Source organism: Scophthalmus maximus, chromosome 1, assembly GCF_022379125.1.
Source record: "Scophthalmus maximus strain ysfricsl-2021 chromosome 1, ASM2237912v1, whole genome shotgun sequence".
NCBI classification, from domain to species: Eukaryota; Metazoa; Chordata; class Actinopteri; order Pleuronectiformes; family Scophthalmidae; genus Scophthalmus; species Scophthalmus maximus.
The window spans coordinates 9,423,717-9,445,456 of record NC_061515.1 but is presented as its reverse complement, the minus strand read 5'-3'; the positions used below and the strand labels follow the sequence as shown (position 1 = coordinate 9,445,456).

General features: G+C 43.1%; 1 protein-coding gene across 4 annotated transcripts in view; it reads left to right on the top strand.

The window, feature by feature from the left end:
- Positions 1-21,740, top strand: part of ptprub (protein tyrosine phosphatase receptor type Ub) — a 142,328-nt gene that overhangs the window by 79,271 nt on the left and 41,317 nt on the right. For all 4 annotated transcript variants that reach the window (XM_047332399.1, XM_047332392.1, XM_047332382.1 and 1 more), the window contains exons 4-9: positions 2,978-3,059; positions 5,645-5,760; positions 8,911-9,085; positions 11,485-11,778; positions 17,334-17,651; positions 19,925-20,034. In XM_047332399.1, coding sequence (XP_047188355.1) covers positions 2,978-3,059; positions 5,645-5,760; positions 8,911-9,085; positions 11,485-11,778; positions 17,334-17,651; positions 19,925-20,034 — 1,095 coding nt within the window. The remainder of the gene's footprint in view (positions 1-2,977; positions 3,060-5,644; positions 5,761-8,910; positions 9,086-11,484; positions 11,779-17,333; positions 17,652-19,924; positions 20,035-21,740) is intronic.

The window sequence follows — 21,740 nt, the reverse complement described above, 5'->3', positions numbered from 1 at the left end:
ATTCCCATACACAGGCTGTTATCCTTTGGCATTTTCCACCTGAAAAGATTAACTACAGCATCTGACCTTTATTCTGTGAATATTGAGGGGTTATTTATCTGTGACTGCATTATGGCGAGTGAAAGCCCTCTCTGTATAATGGTGTGTAAAAGAAGGAAGCTGGTTTATAGGGCTAGATAAATAGTCTCCTGATTTGTATACATTACAACTGTTTCTAAAAGCCAATATAACAGGCTAATGTAATATTTTCTCCTCAAATGCGTTTTATAGCAGTCGTAATTCACTGTGTGTCACACTATTGTTTCCTCTCCCCCAAGATGAGTCCTGCCTTTTTATCTTTTCCAAAATAACCACTCATTAGGATAAAGTACCGGCATATGGAAAGTTTCATTGGGAAAGTGGCTTTCAATAAAAATCTGGAAAGGTTGTTTATTGAAACAAATGCTCTGAATGTCTCCCTCTTAATAATCTCCTACCCTAATGGCTAAGAAGACTGAAGATTAACCGGCAATCAATCTCTTATTGAGTGCTTTAGTTCTGCAGAGAGTAATAACACCTTCTATTAGACTTCCAAGACGTTTCTTTCTCTTCCTTGTGTACCATTAAGCCTAATCATTGTTTTCTGACTAATTTTAATGTGAGTGTAATGGCATGACAGTGTGTGCTCACACAGATAATTCAGGTCAGCCCACTGAAACATATTGTGCTTTAATCAGTGCTATAAATATTGTATGATTGGGCAGGTGCAGAAAATGAGGGGGGGAATGGACAACAAAAGAAATAAAGAAGACAATGAAAAAAAATGAAACATAGAAGGAATGAAATGAGAAAAGATTAGACTCCGCAGGCTTTTAAGAAAATAGAACAGCTGAAAAAAAAGAGAGGTAAAAATGGAAATGATGCAAACAGGTAATGTTAATCTTCTTTTTGTTGAGCAGTGGCGTCTTCCGGCTCAGGTTCCTGCAAGGTCTGGGAACAAAAAAGGAAAATCGACTCTGGCAGAAGATTAGCCTCAGTGTTCGTCCCTGAGCCAGCTATAGACAGAGCAGGGTCACTGTCCAACTCCGAGACCCAGCAGCCAGGACCTTTTCACCTCTTCTCTATAGCCTGCATGCCTGGCTCCCTGCATCTCACTCTGAGTTCTGAGTTGTTGTTGGTTTTTTTTTGCAGAGGACCCCAGTCTCCTTACATGCCATCAAAATGCGGTCTGTGGAGGTGCCTTTAGGGGTCGTGCATGGCCTGCGATGTTGTCACACCAATTGTGGCTGTAATCACACGTCTTCCTTTCCAAGTGCAGGGAGTCTGACTACCTTTGACCCGCTGAGTGTGCAAGGCTGGAATCTGGGCCACAGATTGTGCCGATGTTGTTGCGACTATACATTGAAGCGTGTAACAAAAGTGGACTGTGGAAGTGAAGATAATCTTGGTTTTGACCTTCAATACCCTTCGCGTACTGGCATCAATGTAACTTCAGCAATGTGTATCAAACAGCATGAAACCAAAATGTACCAAATGATTTTGTTCATCTTGCTTGTTTATTTTATTGATGAGATATTTATTGACTAAAATGATAATGCTGATAGTTAGTTAAATTCAGTTTAATTATTTTAAATAAGCAAAGTTCTTGCACGCTTGTACTCTTGTACTCCTTTGTGGTGTGGCAGAAATAAACACCCTAATTTTTGGTTTTAAAAAAAAGTCTCAAAGTGAGGTTTTCACCAAGGAACCAAAACTTAGATACTAAAAAACTATAAAAAATTTGCATCAATAGCTTGCTGTCATATTCAGTGGGGTTCAGGGCAGGTTTACAAGAGGGATGCATTTTGGTCATATTGTAGCTATACAAGGTGCTTAACCTTTCTTGATTGAATTTAGCTAGACGACTGATGGAAGGGATATTTTAGTTTTGTTTGTCTCAGTAAAAAGACAAATCGTCTTGTAGAAAAAAAAACTTCATTCCCTAAATCCCAGAAAGTGAAAAAAACATCAAATAAATTAAAAAATATTTCTAAAAATATGTTGAAAAAAAAAATGTTTTTGTATCTGTATGAAAACTCAGGTATCATTTTGAGATCAATATTGGAAAAAGCCAGCCCTATAATACATTTACAACACACAGAAATCATTGGTGGACAGTATGACCTCTCATTCCAGTTATATGATTTTGAGAAGAACGAGCTCCAATCTTCTATAACATATTACAGCTACTCCTGTGTAAACACGTGTGCGTGTGCGTGTGTGCGGTGGCTTCAATAAAAATCGACACCCAGCGATAGGAACCATGTTGTAATCATTTGACCGGAGGATTATGAGAAACAATAACTCAGAGCTGGCCTTCAATCAAAAGTGTGGATGGAGGACTGTCCTTGGTGCGGCGAAAACAAACATCACCCCTGTGTCTCATAACTCTCTCGCCATTACTGAGGATGGTGATTTGATATTGATTTGGTTTCATGAGAACCCGCCGCTCAATCGGCTTATTGTTCCATCGGGCGGTACGGAGGTTTGTCCTCCCTTGAGTCTCGTGGCCCTGTACAAGTTGTATGAGCTGCAGTTATGGCTCCACCACCGCCTGCGCCCCGGATGTAGAATATGATCGCATCATCCACCACATCGTGTGGTTCCTGATGAAGCCGTTATTTCTCTTGGCCCCGCGGACAGAGGCAGAACTTATCCATCTCTTGTTGTTCATGCTTCTATCTTTCTCCTATTTCTCTAACCAAATCCTTTCCTGTTTTTGGTCAGTAGATGTGCATTGATGTGGTGATGGGAATTGTTTGTAACTAATTTATCCGTCATCAAAAGCCAACGATAGCGAGCGATTTGACACCGCTCACTCAGGGTTCTTGGGAAAATTGCTGTTGCACTTCAGCTTTTACCGTTTGAGCTTCAGGTTAGTCACAAGTGTATGCTTTTGCCGCTGTGGTAATGAGTTTAATCTGTTGATCATGTATTCACGTCTGCTCCACTTCTGCAGGTTCTGATTGAGGCAACAGTTTCCAGGGAGCGGCGAGGCTACATTGCCCTAGATGACATCATGGTGCTCAACTATCCCTGCTGTAAGTGCCACTTCTCACAATGGATTACAATTACAAAAGGTGCTGGAGGCAAAATACGAAAAGGTTTACTGGCTTTAGGGGGACAATTGTATTTCAAAGCAGCATGAAACGTTATGGGATGAGGAGAAGCGTAATGGCTGATTGACCTTTAATATTAGTGCTGCGGGTTGTCCTGAGGCATCCTGCGATGACAGTAGTGCTATTAAAGCACTTTGACACCCAAATGCCAACACTCCCTTCCCCCTGAAAACACACCTGCCCTTCTGCCTCCGGCCTTGTTTGAAAGCCAAATTGATTTGTTAATCAGTGAAATCTTGAATTTATTTTCTCTGAGGACTTCTTCACTGTTTCCTGGCCTGCCTGGGAGAGCGTTTTTTGTCACGCAGAGGTTTCTCTTTTCTCCCATCAAGCACTACATTTCAAAGCTTCATGAAAGGAAACCCTTCTCTTCGGAGTGAGGTTGTTTTTTGGTTTTTTTTGGAACCAGTGGCCTCCTGCAGTGGATTGCTTTTTGTGTCAGTGGTGGAAAAGTGAGGGTGTGCTGTCGGCCCCTCAGGACGTGGTGTCAAACATATTCACACACCTGAGCCTAATACCTGGACAAAGTGCACTTACAAAGTTCCTTCCTGTATAGTCCAGTGCTGAGCACAAGGGCTCTTCTCTGCTCACAGGACATGTAACACCTGTAGTCCACATCGCTTTCAACTGACTTGTACGACTGACGCATGCTTGAAGGCTCTTTTGCTCTCAAGGGATTCTCCTTGATAATATTTATATATTCCCTATTGTTATGACTGGAGTGTTTGGAGGTGGACTTTTCCGGGATGTCATGTTGGAAGTGAATTCCTCCAGTGATTTCATTAAACGCACACTGACTGTGACATTGCTTCGTCCCCCCCGCTGAACGCATACCGCCCAGTCAGCCACCCTGCTTCACCCGGAGACAGCAGATGGCGTCTCCTGAATGCTCCCACTGTGGCCATTAAATAATTAGAACTCTCATCAAGACCTGAGCGTGCCTTATTATGTGGCACTCGGCCATCCTGCATTACTCGCCAGAGAAGAGTGTGAGGAGAGAAGAAGGAGTGAAAAACAAGATGAAGTGTTGCATAGTAAAAAATCCTCCCCCCCCAAAAAAATCAATGAAATGATACATCCTCAAGTTCCTTCTGTGTGAATTGTTGTTAAAGCATGGTTGACATTTTAGTAATATTCTTCTGAGCCTTGGCCTTTGACTGTGAACGCGGTGTTACGGACCAGTGAAATATTTATCACACTAAAGAGTCCTGGGGATACGATCTGACACATTTAGCGGTGTAACAACATGGTTCTTGCCAAAATGTATGGCCTGTTTTTCCATTCATTTCGGTGTTTGTTTATGTTTGGCTCTGAGGCATGAATTATGAATTAACCTTAGGAGGGAGACTCACTCAGAGGAAACATGGCCACCTGTGGGGTACAAAGGCAGGCACTCTCCCCTGACTGACTCCTCGCTGTACACACAAACTAGATCCACAAATTGCCATCCGCCTCCTTTGCAAGATGGCTGAGCAGTGTTGTGCAGAACCAAGCAGGGGACGGGGGAGAGCCAAACACTTGCTTCTCCCCAATGCTTCGGTTCACTGTTGCTCTGCCATGCCGTCCTGTCAATCATTCAGAGTGACATCTCAACTTGTCCTAGCCCATTTCTCAGAGATGGCAGACAGCGCTGCCGGCGTTCACCCGGTAATTTGGCTCCGCAGGGGTCTGGTTCTCACTGCTCTATTGTTAATCATGGAGTTGGATGCGAGGGCTACTCCCACACACTGACTCATTGGCAGCGCCGCACAGTATTCTGGGACATTATTTGTCAAAATGTGGAGGACTGACTCCTCTCTCTGCTCATTCACTCTCACACAATGTTCACATATCGATCGCCTCTAATCTGGTGTTGTTTGTTCGCGAGTTACTTTGGTAATGGTTGTACACATTTTCACACTACTACACACTTCTCATCTTTTAAAGCTAATATATTATGGTATTTTGTCTGCTCTAACAATATTATTTTAATGTTATGATGAATACATCCACTCTGGTGTGCTGTGGAGAATCTGGAGATAGGAAACCAAGTAGGCAACTACACATTTTTTCCACTGTCAACACAAATACACAAACACATAAAAAAAAGGATCATTTTCTTGTTTTAGTTTTCTGCAGTTGCATTTGGAATTTGATTTTAGAAACTGCTATAAGCAGCTACATACATTAATATGCATCAGTACAATCTTATCTTGACTTATTATCCATTAATTTACAGCCTCAAAACAAAGTGGATTGGATACAAATTCATTTAAAAAAAAGTCAGTGCTTATGTTTAACAGTGTGTCAGACTTTCTATTTAGAGGATTCCGTCACAGCATAATGTCCCTCGTCAAAGTTGGTGAAATAGATTTAATTATGTGCGAGCGTTTGACAGAGCTAGTTGTTCTCTCAAGCAGGAATTCCAAAAACCTTGTCCTGTATAGCCGACTGGCACGGTGAGTGGCTGAAAAGGTGATGGAGTCTTTTGAGCTCACTGTGTGTCTCTTGTCTGTCTGTCTCTTCAGATAAGGCGCCGCACTTCTCCAGGCTCGGAGATGAGGAGGTCAACGCTGGGCAGAATGCCACTTTCCAGTGTGTTGCTGCTGGAAGGGCGTCTGAGGCTGAGAAGTTCCTGCTGGAGGTGAGTGGTTTACTGGCGGCTAAAGGAACCTGTGTGTGTGTGTGTGTGTGTGTGTGTGTGTGTGTGTGTGTGTGTGTGTGTGTGTGTTGGATTTAAATGGGAGGGAGTTTGTTAGATTTGTTCACCGAAAACAGCACAAACCGGAAAAAAAACTGCGGTTTGGGTTTATTTTTCCCCACACTTGACTGACTGCTCTATGTATTTTAGAGGAACTTCAGGTCTGGATGCAATAGGAACAAAACACCCTCCGAGACTGAAAGAGACACAAAATGGCTACAAGCTGCTGCGTCACGTGTGGTTGTTTTTCCATCTTTTTTGCTGTCGTCTTTTCTTTTTTTTTGTCATTAAGGTTTCTTTCTCTTCTCTTTCGTAGTCCTCACGCTCAAGTCGAAGACTTCATTTCACGGTGTCTAACTGAACTGTCTATATGCATACATGTATTTATGGGGGCTGTTAAAACAAGGTTTTCTCTGTTTTGGACTCATTATGTGTCCCAGATGTTTGTGCTTATATGTAGACTGTAGACAGAGCCTGGATACTGTGAAGGCCCTCACTTTGCTGCCTCTGAGAAGTGACCTTAGAGGATCATGGTGTTCTTTACTCTCTTCACCGCCTCCTGTTTTTATTCAAATCATGTGCCGGGAATTAGATATCTATCTGTTCATCTGGAATGGTTCGCTCTGTGAAGGTCGGACGGGCCATGTAGTCCTTACCTCTGGTGGGAGTCACTCTGTGGTCTTAAAATCCTCCTCGTTACTTATCACTGATTAAAAGACCCCAACAAGTAGATTGAATTTTTTAAAAATCTCATACTGCTAGAACTGCGCAGCCACACATTCAGTGTGTTTTCCGACATCTTACCACCCACTGCACCCAGTGTTAATCATGGTTGACCTTAGGCAAACTTACTGTATTGTTTGAAATTGGGACATGTGTAATTTACGTAATTGAAGCGTCCTCACTCCCACCTCTCGGAACACTTCATCAAACCACCCATTTGGTCGCAACCCAAGGATGAAGACAAATGCGTTGGGTAATTAGCTGGCATAACCGTACAGGCGTCCGCTGTAATGAGATCTCCATTGTGCCACTGTGCTCTTTGCCTGCCTCTCCTCTGCCGTTTACTTTCCCTCTTCACCTCTTTCTGCCGGCTCTCTCTGTTTAACACACGTCGTTCAGACCTGTTATCTCCACGTGAACTCAAGTCTCAGTTTTTTTTCTGCTGTGCCCCTTTGTGTTCATAGTGTCTGCCGTACCAGCTGCAGCTCAGTCTTGGCTGCTCGTGCCTGCCAGATGAACAGATTTTCATGTAATTTCCTCGCAAATTAGCTACAGCCAGATTGTTTATGTAACTTGAAGTGATCTTGCGTTTATTCAATTTCTCCTGCCTTCTTCCTGCACTCCACACAATAGTGAAAAGTAGATATTAGAAAGATGCAGGGAGGTCACGCGAGTGTACGATTAAGGTTCCTTTTTCTTTTCCACCGCAGCCACAAGATTTGTTGCCGTCTTGACCCTAATCAGCGGGCGTGTGTTTATGTGTTTGTTTGCGAAGGCTTGGCCTGAGGTTTGTGCGGTTTGTGGGTTTTTTCCATGGCCTCAGATCAGAAGTACAACAGGGGCCGGGATGACCAAGCACAACCCGAAGGTCTCCTTGTTAATCCCAGCGTGCTTCACGTGCTTTGGATTCAGTTAAAGCTGGCAGATCAAAAGGATGAGCATGAAGATTCGTGTCCACCATTTCACTCAAAGAGCATGGCCTGAGAACATGAGAGAAAAACGTCGACTCCAATGTGTTTTGTTGAGCCGCTGTGGGCTTGACAGATGCTCGTGGTTTTAATGGTGTGGAACAATGTGTGAAATATCTCCCACGGTGCAACAAGCAAGGTGCATCATGCAACATTCATTGAAATCACCGTTTTCTTCCTTATCACTATTTTCCCTTGTTTTTCACTTCGTCTCCTCCATCTCCCTTCTGTTCCCCGAGTCAAGGAGGTTATGTTTTTACCCATGTCTGTTTGTTTCTTTATTTATTCATCAGCAAAAAAAATCACGCAAACAATACTGAACAGATTTGTGGAGGCACGAGGCATCGGCCAGGGAAGAGTCTATAACATTTTTGTGAGAATCCGATTTAAGGGGCGGATCGGGGAATTGTTTTTTGTAGCTTTTTTTTCTCTAACATTGTGAGTTAGAACATTTTGCTCAGTTTCTTTGGAAATAATTAATGGATCTTGATTTTAGAAAAAAAAGAGAGAAATGAGTGTCGGGATCTATGCGTCAGAATTTAATCTGGATCCGACAGATGTGTAGAATTGTTTGGCCTTGGCAGAGGTACGCGTTCTACTGACTGCCATTCTAGTTTATGTTCTATTTCTACTGTGTGCTAAAATGAGTAGTTGACAGCCTTTAAAAAAGAAACAAAATGTTTTGGGGGGGACAAACTCTGATATATTCTAATGACCTCATTAAATATTGCTAACTTAAAATATAGGGTAAAAATAACAAAGAATGGATGGAAGGGTTAAATTAAAAATTACAAGAAAAAGGAAACTAGGAAAGGAAATAAACAAAAATAATTGTTCATAACAGTACACACAGTACAAATATGTTTTTCAAATGGCTATACACAAAAAATTATAAAAAACAAAACATGCACAGGTTAACTAACATATCTGGTCTTGTTATGATTTCTAAGTAGCCCACTCAGTGTCCGTGTGTGGACTCAGCACTTAATGATAAACGGAGGGATAATATCGATTGCAAGACTGCCACAATGTATGTCAATACGTGTGCATTTGTATTTGCTGTTTTGTTTGGTTAAATGTTTTTACCAAGGATCTAATGAAGGGGCTATGTTGGGAGCTTGACTCAGTCTGGATATCTTGACCCTTGCTGTTTAATTCTGACCATTCAGAATCTGCCTGCTGCTAGTCTCCCGACTTCACGGTTGCAATACTTTGAAAGTGTGAATTATCTGCTATCATTTGCCTTTCAGTAATAGTGTGTGTGTATGAGAATAAGCATTGTGTGTTTTTGTACGCAGCTATTGCTCATGATACACAGTTTGAGGTGACATACACCCGTTTGTGTAGAGGGACATGGTGACCCTTCCCGCTCTCTCTCACTCTGCCCTTTTCTGTTTTGCAGAGGCACAATGGGGACATTCTAACAACAGCAACGGTCAAGCACCTGAGTCATCGGCGCTTTGTGGTATCCTTCCAGCTCGACGGTATCCAGCGGACGGATCAAGACCTTTACCGCTGTGTCACTCAGTCCCCCAGGGGCTCTGGGGTCTCAAACTTTGCCGAACTTGTCGTCAAAGGTACACTCTCTCCTTTCCTCCCTCCGTGTTCTCTCCTGGTCTTTCTCATCCTTCAGTTTCTTTTACCCACACAAGCATCATTTCTGTTCCTGCTGTTATCATAATAGCGTATTTTCTGCTCTTCGTGACCTTAGTAAATTCCTGCCATGTTTCAAAGATGAATTAAAAATGAGGCTGAGCATAACAAACGGTGATAGACACTATCGTGTGAACATATTTTGGTTGTGTAGCACAGTGGATATTATAGACACCTATTTGAAATTGATTTCCACAACATTACTGGCATGGTGCTTGACACACACGGAGGCTCTTTAGACGGTGAATGCAGTATCCCTGACGTGTTGATTCCTGGTCTGCAGTTGTCAGATAGGCTGCCACACTCAGCTCTTCAGCTCTCTGTCAAAAAGCTGTTCACTTGACTTGGACTCCTGCAGCTCCTGTCATATCATGTTGCACAGATAGTGACCTCACTCCCATTACTCACTCCAACCCCACAGCCTGACACCACTTTGACAGCATACTAATGGCAGGGTTGTGTGGTGGTTTGTCGGCATAACACACTACACACATAGGGAAGATGAGAAGGGCCAATAAGGATGTGAAAGTTTCTCATTCTCCTCCACGGCATACCCCTCCTGTTATTAATGGGTTTTTTTCGACTGTTGTCAAAGCATGGACTGAATCTCTCCGATTGTTAAGGAAGCGTGGATTCTTTTAGCATTGTGATACAGGCTGGTTTGGTACAGTTCGTATATGAAGTTGTTTGTGACAAAGTGCTACTAAACGCTCTCACCAGGAGCTGCCAGTAAACCAGGAGTCAGTGAAAGCATTGGTAGAAAGCCATGAAAACCCATTTAATGTGCTCATGCTCCCAGCAAATAAGTGTTATTGTGTCCCTGTAGTTGCTTTCCTTCATTTATTTTATAATCAGGACAAAGATGTTATTTTCTGGCGAAGCTCATTCGGCACCACGAGTAGATGTGGCTGTAAGTCACGTTCAAGTCAACTGGCTCTAACTCTATAATCTATTTCACGGGAGCTGAGGTTGAGTCCTCGATGAGACTTTCATAAATCCATTCCCCCCTTCGCTACCCTGCTAAGAAGAGTCTAATCACCCCCTTAATGTGTTGGATCAACCCATTTCAAGACCTTCCTTGCATGCAGGAATCATGATGAAGCAGCGACCGCAGAGCACAGCAACCGGTCCACATAGTGAATAAAACATTTTCACCTTTTACCTGAAGGTGCTGCATGTCTCCGGCTTTTGTTGAGGCCTGGTAGTTGTTATTTTTCTGATCCTGTGTACATTTTAGGGGGATTTTTAGCCTATTAAAACCTAAATCTCAGTGCAGAGAAACCCTTCATTAAACTCAAAGTATAGCACTGAGACTAATGTTTGCTTTCAGAATAGCTCCGTGTGCAGAGAGAAACAATGAAAAAAAAAGACAGCTATTAATATGCACAGAAAAATAATGTGTCAAATAAACAAAACTAAATGAGAGAGAAGATAACTTGCACGTGTATTAGACCTGTGAACTTTTAGCTGTGTGAGAAATGAGTGAGTTGTTTAACATTTGGCCCCACTTGCTGCTTGCCTGTGGCCTAAATTTGCCCTTTCATTATGGGTGGAGCCATTGGCAGACCAAAGATGAGCTGCTTCAGGCTAAGTCGAGGCGTAGCGAAGCGGTGCAGAGTAGAGGTGAGGTGCTGGTAATGTTGAAAGCCCACAGAGAGGAGGGCCATAAAAGACAGAGGCGCCTCTGCAGGAATGAAGGATTAGTCACAGTTACAGATCCATCTCTGATCTTTTCTCATGCTTTGTCCTCATTTCTTCTGCATTCCCTTCCTTCCCTCACGCTGTTGTCTGTGTAATTGTTCGGTGGCTCGGATCTGCATGTGCGTGACATTTGACCAGTGGGCTTCGGAATTAATCTCTGCTTTGACAGTTTGTACCGACAGCGGTTGCAGAGGCTCCTTTTTCCTGATGGTGGCCAGCTGTGAGGACAGAACGCTCAGTTATAGAAAAAGATGTAGAGCACTTAATCGTTTCGATACAAAGATCATACATGTTAAGCGCGGCGCTATTCAGAAACAGCTGTCTTTTGCACTCTGTGCTCAGCTAAAATGTATGCGGGCCACCGAATGCTTTGTTAATAGGTATGACTAATCTGCTATTTGAACACAGTTTGACCTGCTCACATCCTGCAGTCCCTGCAGACGCAGTGGGCTTTTACCTAGTGAGAAATCCGATGGCATACAACTGATTAGTAAAATATATACACCACAAATTCACCTGCCCATACTGTGCATGTGCTCTGCCAGCTAATGCAGTCTACCACTACAAACGTGTGTATGCACAGTAAAACGAAAAATGAACTGCTTCTCAATTCTTCTGACAGTACCTCCGTCCCCCATCGCGCCGCCCCAGCTGCTGCGTGCCGGCTCCACTTACCTGATCATCCAGCTCAACACCAACTCCATCCTGGGGGATGGCCCCATTATCAGGAAGGAGATTGAGTACCGCGCCAGCCAGTCTCCGTGGTCAGAGGTGCACGGGGTCAACATGGTCACCTACAAGCTGTGGCACCTGGATCCAGACACAGAGTACCACATCAGTGTGCTGTTGACTCGGCCCGGAGAGGGAGGAACCGGCCCCCCGGGACCACCTCTTATAAGCAGGACCAAGTGTGCAGGTAAGCTCCCAGATTCTCAAACTGTTCAACTGGACAAGGCGCAGTCACCTTTGGCAGCATGTCTCCAATCATTTTGGCTTGTGACCACTCCCCTGTGACAGGCTTTGGTTGGAGCAGGCATGTGAGTTGTAATGAGAGTAATTTTTTTCCCTACTTTGGTTGTTAGATTTTTTAAAGATTCTGGAGGCCTGAAGAGGCTGAAAGTGTAGAACCACTTGCTGAACATATCGACTGTTGTACATTAGGGCATATTGCATCGTATGATTGCAGGTTATTTTCCTGCAGATGAAAGTATTCACAGCATACAGTAGGTTCAGGCTGATGTGACATCCCTCGTCAACTATACGATCATTCACACAACAGAACAGTGCATTAACATAAAAGTGCTATTGCTACAACTGTACAACGGACAGCTGCTGCTGCCGCTGCATTTCAAGCTGAAAGCACACCGCCCACTCCCGTGCCATATTCATCCATATGTTATTTGTTCTTAGATGAATCGTAGAGTATTGTCTGCATTATCAAATGCTTACATCTTTTCTCTTTTTGCCCATATCGTGATCTTGTAGTTTGTTGTCATGTTTATAGAGATAACAGTCCATAACAGTCTGTTTAGTATATTCCCATTTGGGGTTTTTGTGTTTGTGGTTTTTTTTTCTTTTTTGGATTGAATAGGGACATTTCTCTGAAAGGACCCATTATGCAACATGTAGCGCTTGGGGGAATCACAGCGGGCACTGTTTAGGTGAATCATGGCCCAGAGCCTGGAAGAGGGAATGAGCGTTTGAACACCTGGCTGTTTGGTAGAATCCACAAGCACGGGGCAGCAGGGTCTTGACTCCGACCTGCACCAGGATACTGCCTCGCAATTTTCTAAATTGCTCCCGTTAACATGTGTAATCTAGATTGAAATGGAATTAAATTTTTTATAAAAGATCCTGACTTCAAATTACTGATGTCCAACAGACACTCACCATAACTTCGGAGTCTCACATCACGAGGCGGCATCTGTCACGATAATCAAAACTCAAACTCAAACAGAAGAGGAACTGATAGACAAGTTCTGACTCAGTTGCTGCATTTACTTATCTAACAAGAAACGACACGGCAAACACTGGAGTTCTAACTCTTTTTTTTTCTTCCTGCAAGCTCGGTAATACTGGTTTGACGGTTATTTAAAAGATAACAAATTTAAAGATAGATTGCTGAGCAGACTTCTTTGGTATCTACGGGAGAAGAGATATGTTTTACTTGTACATGTACAATAAATGGACTTGAACATGTAGGCTACAGTGGTTACACTCATTGATCATTAATGCATCAAGACAATTTCGATTCACATACCCAATTGTTACATCATCAAACTGCTTGGTTTATGCCAAATCAGTTTATTGTCATATACAACAAAGAAAAGCAACAAATATATTTACATCTTACGGCCTGGAACCAGTGGATGTTTAATATTTTTGCTTGAAAATGAAAGAAATGCCTAATTGATTATCAAAATACTTTTCCTCCGTCATTCAGCAAATTTAATAACACTGATTGTTTCGGCTATATTAGTTTTACTTTGTGTGTTTTTGTTTCCGTCATTCGAAAAGCATGTTTATAGCTCTTAAGAAAGATTAAGAAATTGTTCTTTATTTTCACCAGAAGGTTTTTTTAAATATATATTTTGTTCTGCCTGCTCACGTCTGTGCTCCTCCGTCATCCGTCACAGTGCAGACGCAGAGCACCCTGGGAGATGAGAAGGATACCAACCGGGCCACACCCATGCTCTCTGTTCAATTCGCTATACGTGTACACATATAAAGCAAGAGATGTGGATGCACGCATTCCTGCTGCCTGCATCTGCGATGTGTGCATCATCGTCACGGCCACACAAAATGGAGAGCGTTGTGTTACCCAAAGGCCGTCTGTGGATTTGTGTCTTCCGTGGTCATCACTCTATTCTATGCCCAACGGTTTCTTCCTGCCACACACCATCCCTCACATATCTCCCCACCCTGCTCCACTAGAGCCTTGCTGCCCCCCCCCCCCTCCAATGACATATTAAAGCTACTCTCCCAACAAAAAATAGAAAAGAAAGAAAGAAAAAGCCGACAGCAAGAGGGGGAGAAGGGAAGACGTGTGTGGGTGTGTGTGTGTGTGTGTGTGTGTATGGGGGGGGGGGACTGAAACGGTAAAAACACGAGGCGAGTGAATGTGCGAGAGGTGAAGCGAGAGAGGACTCACAACGTACGGAAATTGCTTTCACAGTTGCCGGTATCAGTGTTTCTGAAAGTCATCAAACTCAGCCTTTAATAATGTATTTACATTTCAACCACTGTTACATTAGCTTGTTCAGTCATGTGGGGATAAGTAATATTGCCGTGTTTGCTGAGCTGTTAAACGGGGCATTTAGATGCAGTGCTAGTTCAACACAGAGGAAATACAGGTGAAATACATTTTTGCCTGTATGTCCTTTTTTTTTCTTTGAGGTGGCTACAAAGCTGAGAGTTAATGATGATTGAATTTGATTTTAAAACATCTTTTCTTGACTCCTGTGTGATTTTATCAGTGTTCACAGTTCTTACTGGGGCGCGGTTGATGTGTAATGCACTTCTACAGTGAGCTGCAGCCTCTTCCGACCGGTGCATCTCACCTCTGTGAACCTCTGGGAAACTCTATTCACCACCTTGTTCCCGGAGCTCCCCTGACCCAACCTCCTCGCCATCTGGTCTGCACCACCCTCACCGACCCCGCATTCCACCACTGAACCCCGATCGCCGCCCCCATTCGCTGTTGGCCTCATTAAAAGCACGGAAGGAAAAAAAATAGATGGAGGGTTGCATTGGCGATTTCACGGAGGTGGCATTTATCTATGGAACAGAAGGGGTTGTTTGTACCCCCTTTGTATTTGGAAGGAAAGAGAATTTCCTCTCTCAAAGCCGTGTCCGGCCACCGTGACTAATCTCACTCTTCCGTGGTCATGCTGAATATCTCCCTCCTTCCCAAGCACGTTGGCGAGCCCGGCGCCACTGTACACGTTCGCAGCGCCGCGGCGCCGCGCCGTCCTCGCGCGGGTGCTGTAAAACTAATGGCCGTGAATGTGAACATGGTCTCCGCCTGGCTCCGGTGGCCATCCAGGTGTGCTTGATGAGCCATTGCTGTGATTATCAGCACGGTGCATTAGCACAGCTTGAAGCCCCTCAAGGAAATCACAGAGGAGAGGCCAGCATTTGTACTGCAGGTGGTCCCCAAACCACGTTAATGGGCTTCCACCTGCTGCTGGGTCACTGAACCTTCTGGCGGGGCCCTGCCTGTGATGCTCTCGGCATGTTAGAGGGAGCCAACACTGGAGCCCGACTAAAATTAGACACGTTCGGAACACAAGTGCTTTGCCTTTCTCGGCACGTCGTTCATCATGTCTTTCCGTTTCGAGCCCCAATTCCCTATATGTGCTCATTGAGGGTGTTTGGATTCATGTGTACTACTGTGTTTTTTTCCCGCTTGCGCGTGAATAAAGGTCCGCATGTCCATATGAATTTGTTTTTCCCGTCTGACACAGTCAGTCCAGATCCCCTCTGCGCAGCACTATGCTGCTGCTGTCCGATGTCATAGTTCTAGGGGAGATAATAAACCAGAACCTGTCACATCCACTCTGACTTCCAGTCTCCGAGGATCAACATGGTGCTCTGGGCTTTTTGCCATGTTGGGGCGGCTGCAGTTTTCATGCCACAGGGTGCCAGAGAATGGGTGCCCATGGCATACAGACAAATAAGACGAGGCAAGGGAAAAGGGACTGGCACAAATGTCCACTTTGAGGAAACCCACAATGAGCACACTGTGGCCTCTTCAGCTTTGCTTTCATTAACTCAGCGGTTAAATGCCTCTCTTTATTTAGCTCTCAGACGGTGCAGACTATCAATTGCACCATTAAGACAATCCTCATTCACACTGAACAATGTAACATTAATATTTCTTGCTGGGTGCAGTCTACTACTCTGTGATTACTGAGCCCACCCATTTATCTGCCGTCACATTTCTCTGGATGAGGTTCGGATTAATGCCCTGCTCGTATTTCCATCTCGTGTGAGATGCCAGGCAGCAAATGAAAAGAGATGACTGGTGACTGCAGAGGCCTTCTGCAAAGACTGGAAGTGTCATAAAATTTTACTTTAAAAGTGCTGCTCTACCGCAGGCGGTAATAAGCACATAAGAAATTGGTCGTGGGGCTGTAATGTCGGATAATGTTAACATGTTTAAATATACGTGTGTTTGAACGTGCACACATAAAAGAGATAGAGAGAGCGAAGGGAGAGGGAAAGAGACGGACAGAGAGAGTAACAAAGGGATAGGACGGAATAATCGTATTTTATACAGCAAATGTGCATATCTCGGTTTTTATGTGTCCTTTCCCAACTACAAAGCACCTTTCAAATCCATTTTCTTAGATAATTCTTGTTTTAGTGCATTAGTTCCTGCTCAGTGACGCATTAGCCACCTTATTAAAGTTCCCTTCACTAATCTGTGCTGCAGTGAGAATCCCACTGAGTGTACGAGTCGGTGACGGAATGAAGACCTTGGGCAGTAACAGCAAACTCCACGGATCTCTCTCTGTACCCCGTATCTCTGCAGTCATTCCCTGCCTCCCTGGCCCATTACTCAACATGCCCTATTAAAAGAATAAATCCATACAATACACTATGTAGCATATTGCTTGACTAAAAGGCATCGATTGTGTTAATAGTGGCCACCGATAAATGCCCCCATTAATACCGAGGATGTCCTTGGCTTAACTCAGCCTCTCCTCAGTGTCAGACCTCCTCCTCAACACTGGCTGGTCTGTGCCCCTGTGGATAGAGGCTCTCTGTATCGTTCAGCCAGCCACTGCATTGGAGGAGGATATCAAAGACAGAGGTGTTGCTCTTCTGCTCCGAGTCAGAGAGAGTCGGGGGGTTAACCCGGCAATGACCAGAATTAACTCGGTGTCTTCTAAAAATATGCGAGACAGGCCACTGAGATGACCCAGCAGTAAAAGTGACCAGCGGAAGTGAATGCCCTTGTATAACACTGCCATTTGTGTGTGTGTGTGTGTGTGTGTATTAAACCTCAGGGAAAAGAAGTAGTATAACTACTGGACAGTCAATTTGCTTTTTCGACATGGAGGCGGGGGCTGGTGGGAGTGAGATGGCAACCCGCAGCCTGTCCGATTAATTAGCGCAATTGGCATCAGTTCCTGCTCTGCCATTGGGATGTGGGAGGGTTATGCTGGCAGCAAACAGTTGTGGTGGGGCATTATGGCTGCACGTAGGAGGGGAACGAGTGAAAAACGTCCAATGTAGACGTGGGACATCAGTTATACTGTAATTTGCTGGGTTTTCTGTCTAAAGTCAAATATTTTATCATAAACCTTACCTGTTACCTGTGTATTCATTTTCTAAAATTGATCACCCTGCCTTCAGGATTTTTCTAACGACATGACATGTCTTTTGTTTTATTTCGGCTTCCTTTATTCCTCAATTTCATCTTCTGTTTTTTTCCCCCCTTGAAACTCTCCTACTCCCTCCCAGAGCCCATGCGTGCACTGCGGGGCCTCACAGCCACAGATATCCAGTCCAGGCAGTTGTCCCTGCAGTGGGAGAATTTGGCGTTCAACCTGACACGCTGCCACACCTACTCAGTGTCCCTGTGCCACCGTTACACCACGGCGGGAGGGGGCGGCGGCCACAACACCACCGTGCGTGAGTGTCTGGCAGTGGAACACAACGCCTCCCGCTTCACGCTGCGTGATCTGCCACCTTACCACGGCATCCACGTCCGCCTGTCACTGGCCAATCCAGAGGGGAAGAAAGAGGGCAGAGAAGTCACCTTCCAGACCGAGGAGGACAGTAAGTCCCGCAGGAAGTTAGCGAAAAGACTGAAACAGAGGGCAGAACTGAAAGCACTTTGTGCTGTGGATCCGTGGTGCAAGTACAATGTCTCCACCACACATTGTCAAGCATTTTCTCAAGCGCTGTTCTTCAGTTCAATTTTCTAGCTAGCCTACTTGAGTATTTCAATTTTATACTTCTTCAACTTGACTTTATTTAACATTTATTTGGCACCTATAATTGCGAGTTACACTTCAAATAAAGATATTATATAAGATCATATGATAAGCAAATGAAATACGAATCATTGCTGATTAAACCCAGTTTTTTGGCTTATGACCCCTTATTAAGAAAAAATACCCTGTGTTTACTCCGGGCCCCTTCTCCGATGTCTACAAACTGTTAGTAGTTCCGGCTAAGTGATTTCCCCTCTAAACTTCTCAGATGGTTCATTTAAATTATTTGACCCAAGAGGTTATACTCTGCATGCAATATTAAAAATAAAATAAAAATTGAGAATAATCCTTAAAAATTCATGTGAATATTTTTTTCTTCTTCCTCCATGCCCTCGATTAATCAATTCACTACCATTCAGATATAACTTGTGACCCTTTGGAGGGGCCCCCGACCCTCAGGTAGAACACCACAGAACTAAACTACATTAAAATCCCACTTCAGGACGGATACGTCAGTTTTGATATTACATTGTAATCTTTATTTAATATATAAATATATAAAATGTAAAAATTTCAGTCACAGGCTTACAATTTTCTGCCGAAAAGTACTATTACATTAAAAGCTAATCGTGCTTCAAGACATTTTGATGATAATGCGTCTATTGCTTTAGCCAGATTTAAAATGCATTGACTTTGACACATTTTTATTTTATTTTATTAATTGTACATAGTGGTACTGGGTCTGAATAATTCCATTACTGGAGTGAAACTCCTGTCACATGTCATGTTAATGTTTTTTTTTTCTTTTTATACTAGGAAAATGACAATGCAGCCCTCCAGCTTCATGTGCACTCTACTGTTTCAACTCTTTATCCACAGAGAAAGAGAGATCATTGTCACATCAAACCATGGTCTCATGGATTACTTATATCTACCAGAATACCTCAAATTGTTTAACTATTCCCATAGTAAATGTCAGAAAGGAGACTATCCAGACGGAAAACTTCCCAGAACCAGATCTATATTGTGACATTATCCTTTTTTTTTTAAGCATTTGTGTTTTTTGTTAACATAAATCTACTGCATCATTAGTGGTTAAATCCATAACCACATATAAATCAGTTTTGGTCCAAAGGTGGTGAATTCGCCAAATATTTCAAAAGCAGTGACACTTCTGCAAGCTCCTTTGTGTTCTGCCAACACATTAAAACAGAGGGGATGACCCTCTGACTGAGGCCGAATCAGCATTACAAAAGATCCATTTCATTTTCAGATGAAAATAACAGAAACGTTACAACACAAGACTCTGGCAACACTGAGATAGGATTTTGTTCTTATTTCTTATCTGCCTTTATTCCTTTGTGCTGTGGCACATTGTCTGCATGGCGACTGAGGGAGAAATCTATTCTTCAATGAAAAAAAAAATCTAAACAAACGAGATTTTTTTAGAAACAGATATATACTGAGAATGACAGAAAAATATAACAAGATAGAGTTTTTCTGAAGTGATAAAAGATGACTATATCTGTATATACCTATACAGTACATGTCAATTATGAACGCTCTTGCCAAAAGCCTTAATAAGCAACTCTGTCCTGCAGACTAACTCAATTCAAAAATAACAGTCGACTCAGCTGTTTGGCTCCTACTTTAGCCTCAGGTCTGAATCTCACATAACTGTCTCCCTCTGCACAGAGCTCACTCACACACCATGGGGACTGGAGCTGCTACTGAATGGCCCAAAAAAAAAATGTTAACACAGTGTGTAGTTGAATGTTCAGACACTCACTGTCCCCTCAGTGCTGTTCAAAAACAAAAGTTTGCCAGCAAATATTTCAAATCTAACAGAGGAGTGATTTTAAATTATAATATCCTTGTGATAGTTTCTGTCCCTTTTCTGCATTGTGGTTACATAAGTGATGCTGTTCATGAATTAACTGTGTCCTTATCTGATGTCCTCAGCCCGCTGCTCTCTGGCTGTCTGAGCGTCTCATGCGGTGCATTGTTCTGAGCCACTGTGACATTCGCTTCTGTGATATTGACAGGAGAGGCTCACGGTGGGATTAGCACTTAAATTTCCCTGAAAAAACTTTTGTTCTGACAATTTCCTTCTAGTTCCAGGAGGCATAGCACCGGAGACGCTCACCTTCACCCCGCTGGATGACATGATCTTTCTGAAGTGGGAGGAGCCTGTCGAGCCCAACGGCCTTATTACCCAATACGAGGTGAGCCCAGAGGGACACTACTGAATTTCTCTGTCGTGTCACTCAAATAATTGTTAAAGACAGGAAGAAAAGAGAGGGGGGGGGGGGGGGGGGTAGTGACAATGGTTATTGTCACTACACCTGTCAAGGCCTCTGTTCTCACACAGCACATCAGCAGTTAACAGAGACTGACTGTGGCACATTTACCTCTTGAAATTCTCAGTGTTTTTTGAAGAAATGGGAGCTTGGTTTTAGACAAATATGAAAGCATTATTATCATTTCTAGTCGCTAGTTGATGATCAATATGGCATGAATAAAGAAATAAACAGCATTGTTCTTGGATCGCACTAAGGTGATAATTTGTCTTTTTATTATAAGGTACGGGGAAAAGTAACGTCACACACTCTAATTTGAACATAATGCTTCTGAAAGTTAGCTTTTTTCACTTTTAAATGTTACAATAGAAAAGGCTTTTAGAATGAGGACTAATTGATGCCTTTGATCGACGCAACATGGATTTTGTGTAGAGGATAAGGTTGCTCCCACCCAAATTTCTTATTTCAAATGAGCAACTATAAATTGATTGAACAATTTTTGAAATTTCAAAATTTCAAAAGGTTCTTTAAACCTCAACTTTAATCCCACTCAAAAAAGTTAGCTAATGCTGCACTTTGACCTCGGAGATCCATGCTGGGGAGAAACACTGGTTCAAATTACTTATATAGCTAATGAGCTCGATATGCAAATTCATGTCTTTATCTGTAGCTTAGGTTGGAGCAGGTAAACACACACTTTTAGTCCATTTTGCTCTTGTGCTTTTTTGGAATTATTTTTCAGCTCCTTGTTCACAGACAAATCCAAAACCCGACGGACCTGCCTTACTGTTGCAGTTAGTGAACACTTAGTTGTAGAAGCTCAATTTGTCTTTTTCTGACGGAAAAAGTTTTATCTTTAAAAACCTCACCAAAAAAAGAAAAAAAAGAAAAGTACATTGAGTGCACAGATAAGTTTAAATTTGAACATTGTGACAACTGGACTCCATTTGCTGAGGAAGATGGGTGATGTGATATAAAGCTCCGGAACAGCCAAAGACCTTGTGGTCAGATGTATTGGTCAGCTAGAGGGTTTTGGGTGCTGCTACTGTTTGTTAATTTGGTAAAATCCATTATTAACTTTGGACTCAATATTTATGGTAGCACAAAAATAATCTCAAGCAACACTACATTTTAGCATTTTGCTGGAGTTGAAATGTGCCTGTTCCTTTTGTTAATTTCATGCCCATTTCTGTCGCTTTGGTGAGCCATTATTTCTGGGGCCACTGTGCTTAATGCATAGTCAGCAAAACCTGCTTCATATTCTTCGTCTTCACCCAGCACTTTAACGCAAGGCGTGCTGTGCCTATAAGAACAAAAAGGTAGTAAACTTAGAAACACGGTTTCACTGACCTTGTGCATATGGCCAAGCACTTATTGCTGGTGCCATCCCATAAAATAGAGGGAAGCGCCACTATGTAAAAAAAATTCACATTCACCTCCATTTAGTGGATAATGATTTTTTAAATTTACTGTATACCCTCTTTCTGTGTTTAGGTAGCCATAGGCCTGTCTACCTATCCCCTAGCCTTCTCTCCCTTGACCCTCTTGCAATGTCGCCTCAAGGCTGTTTTTAAATAGGATTAGTGGTTTGACATATAAAGTGTGGGCTGCACTGGATTCCTTTTTTAAGT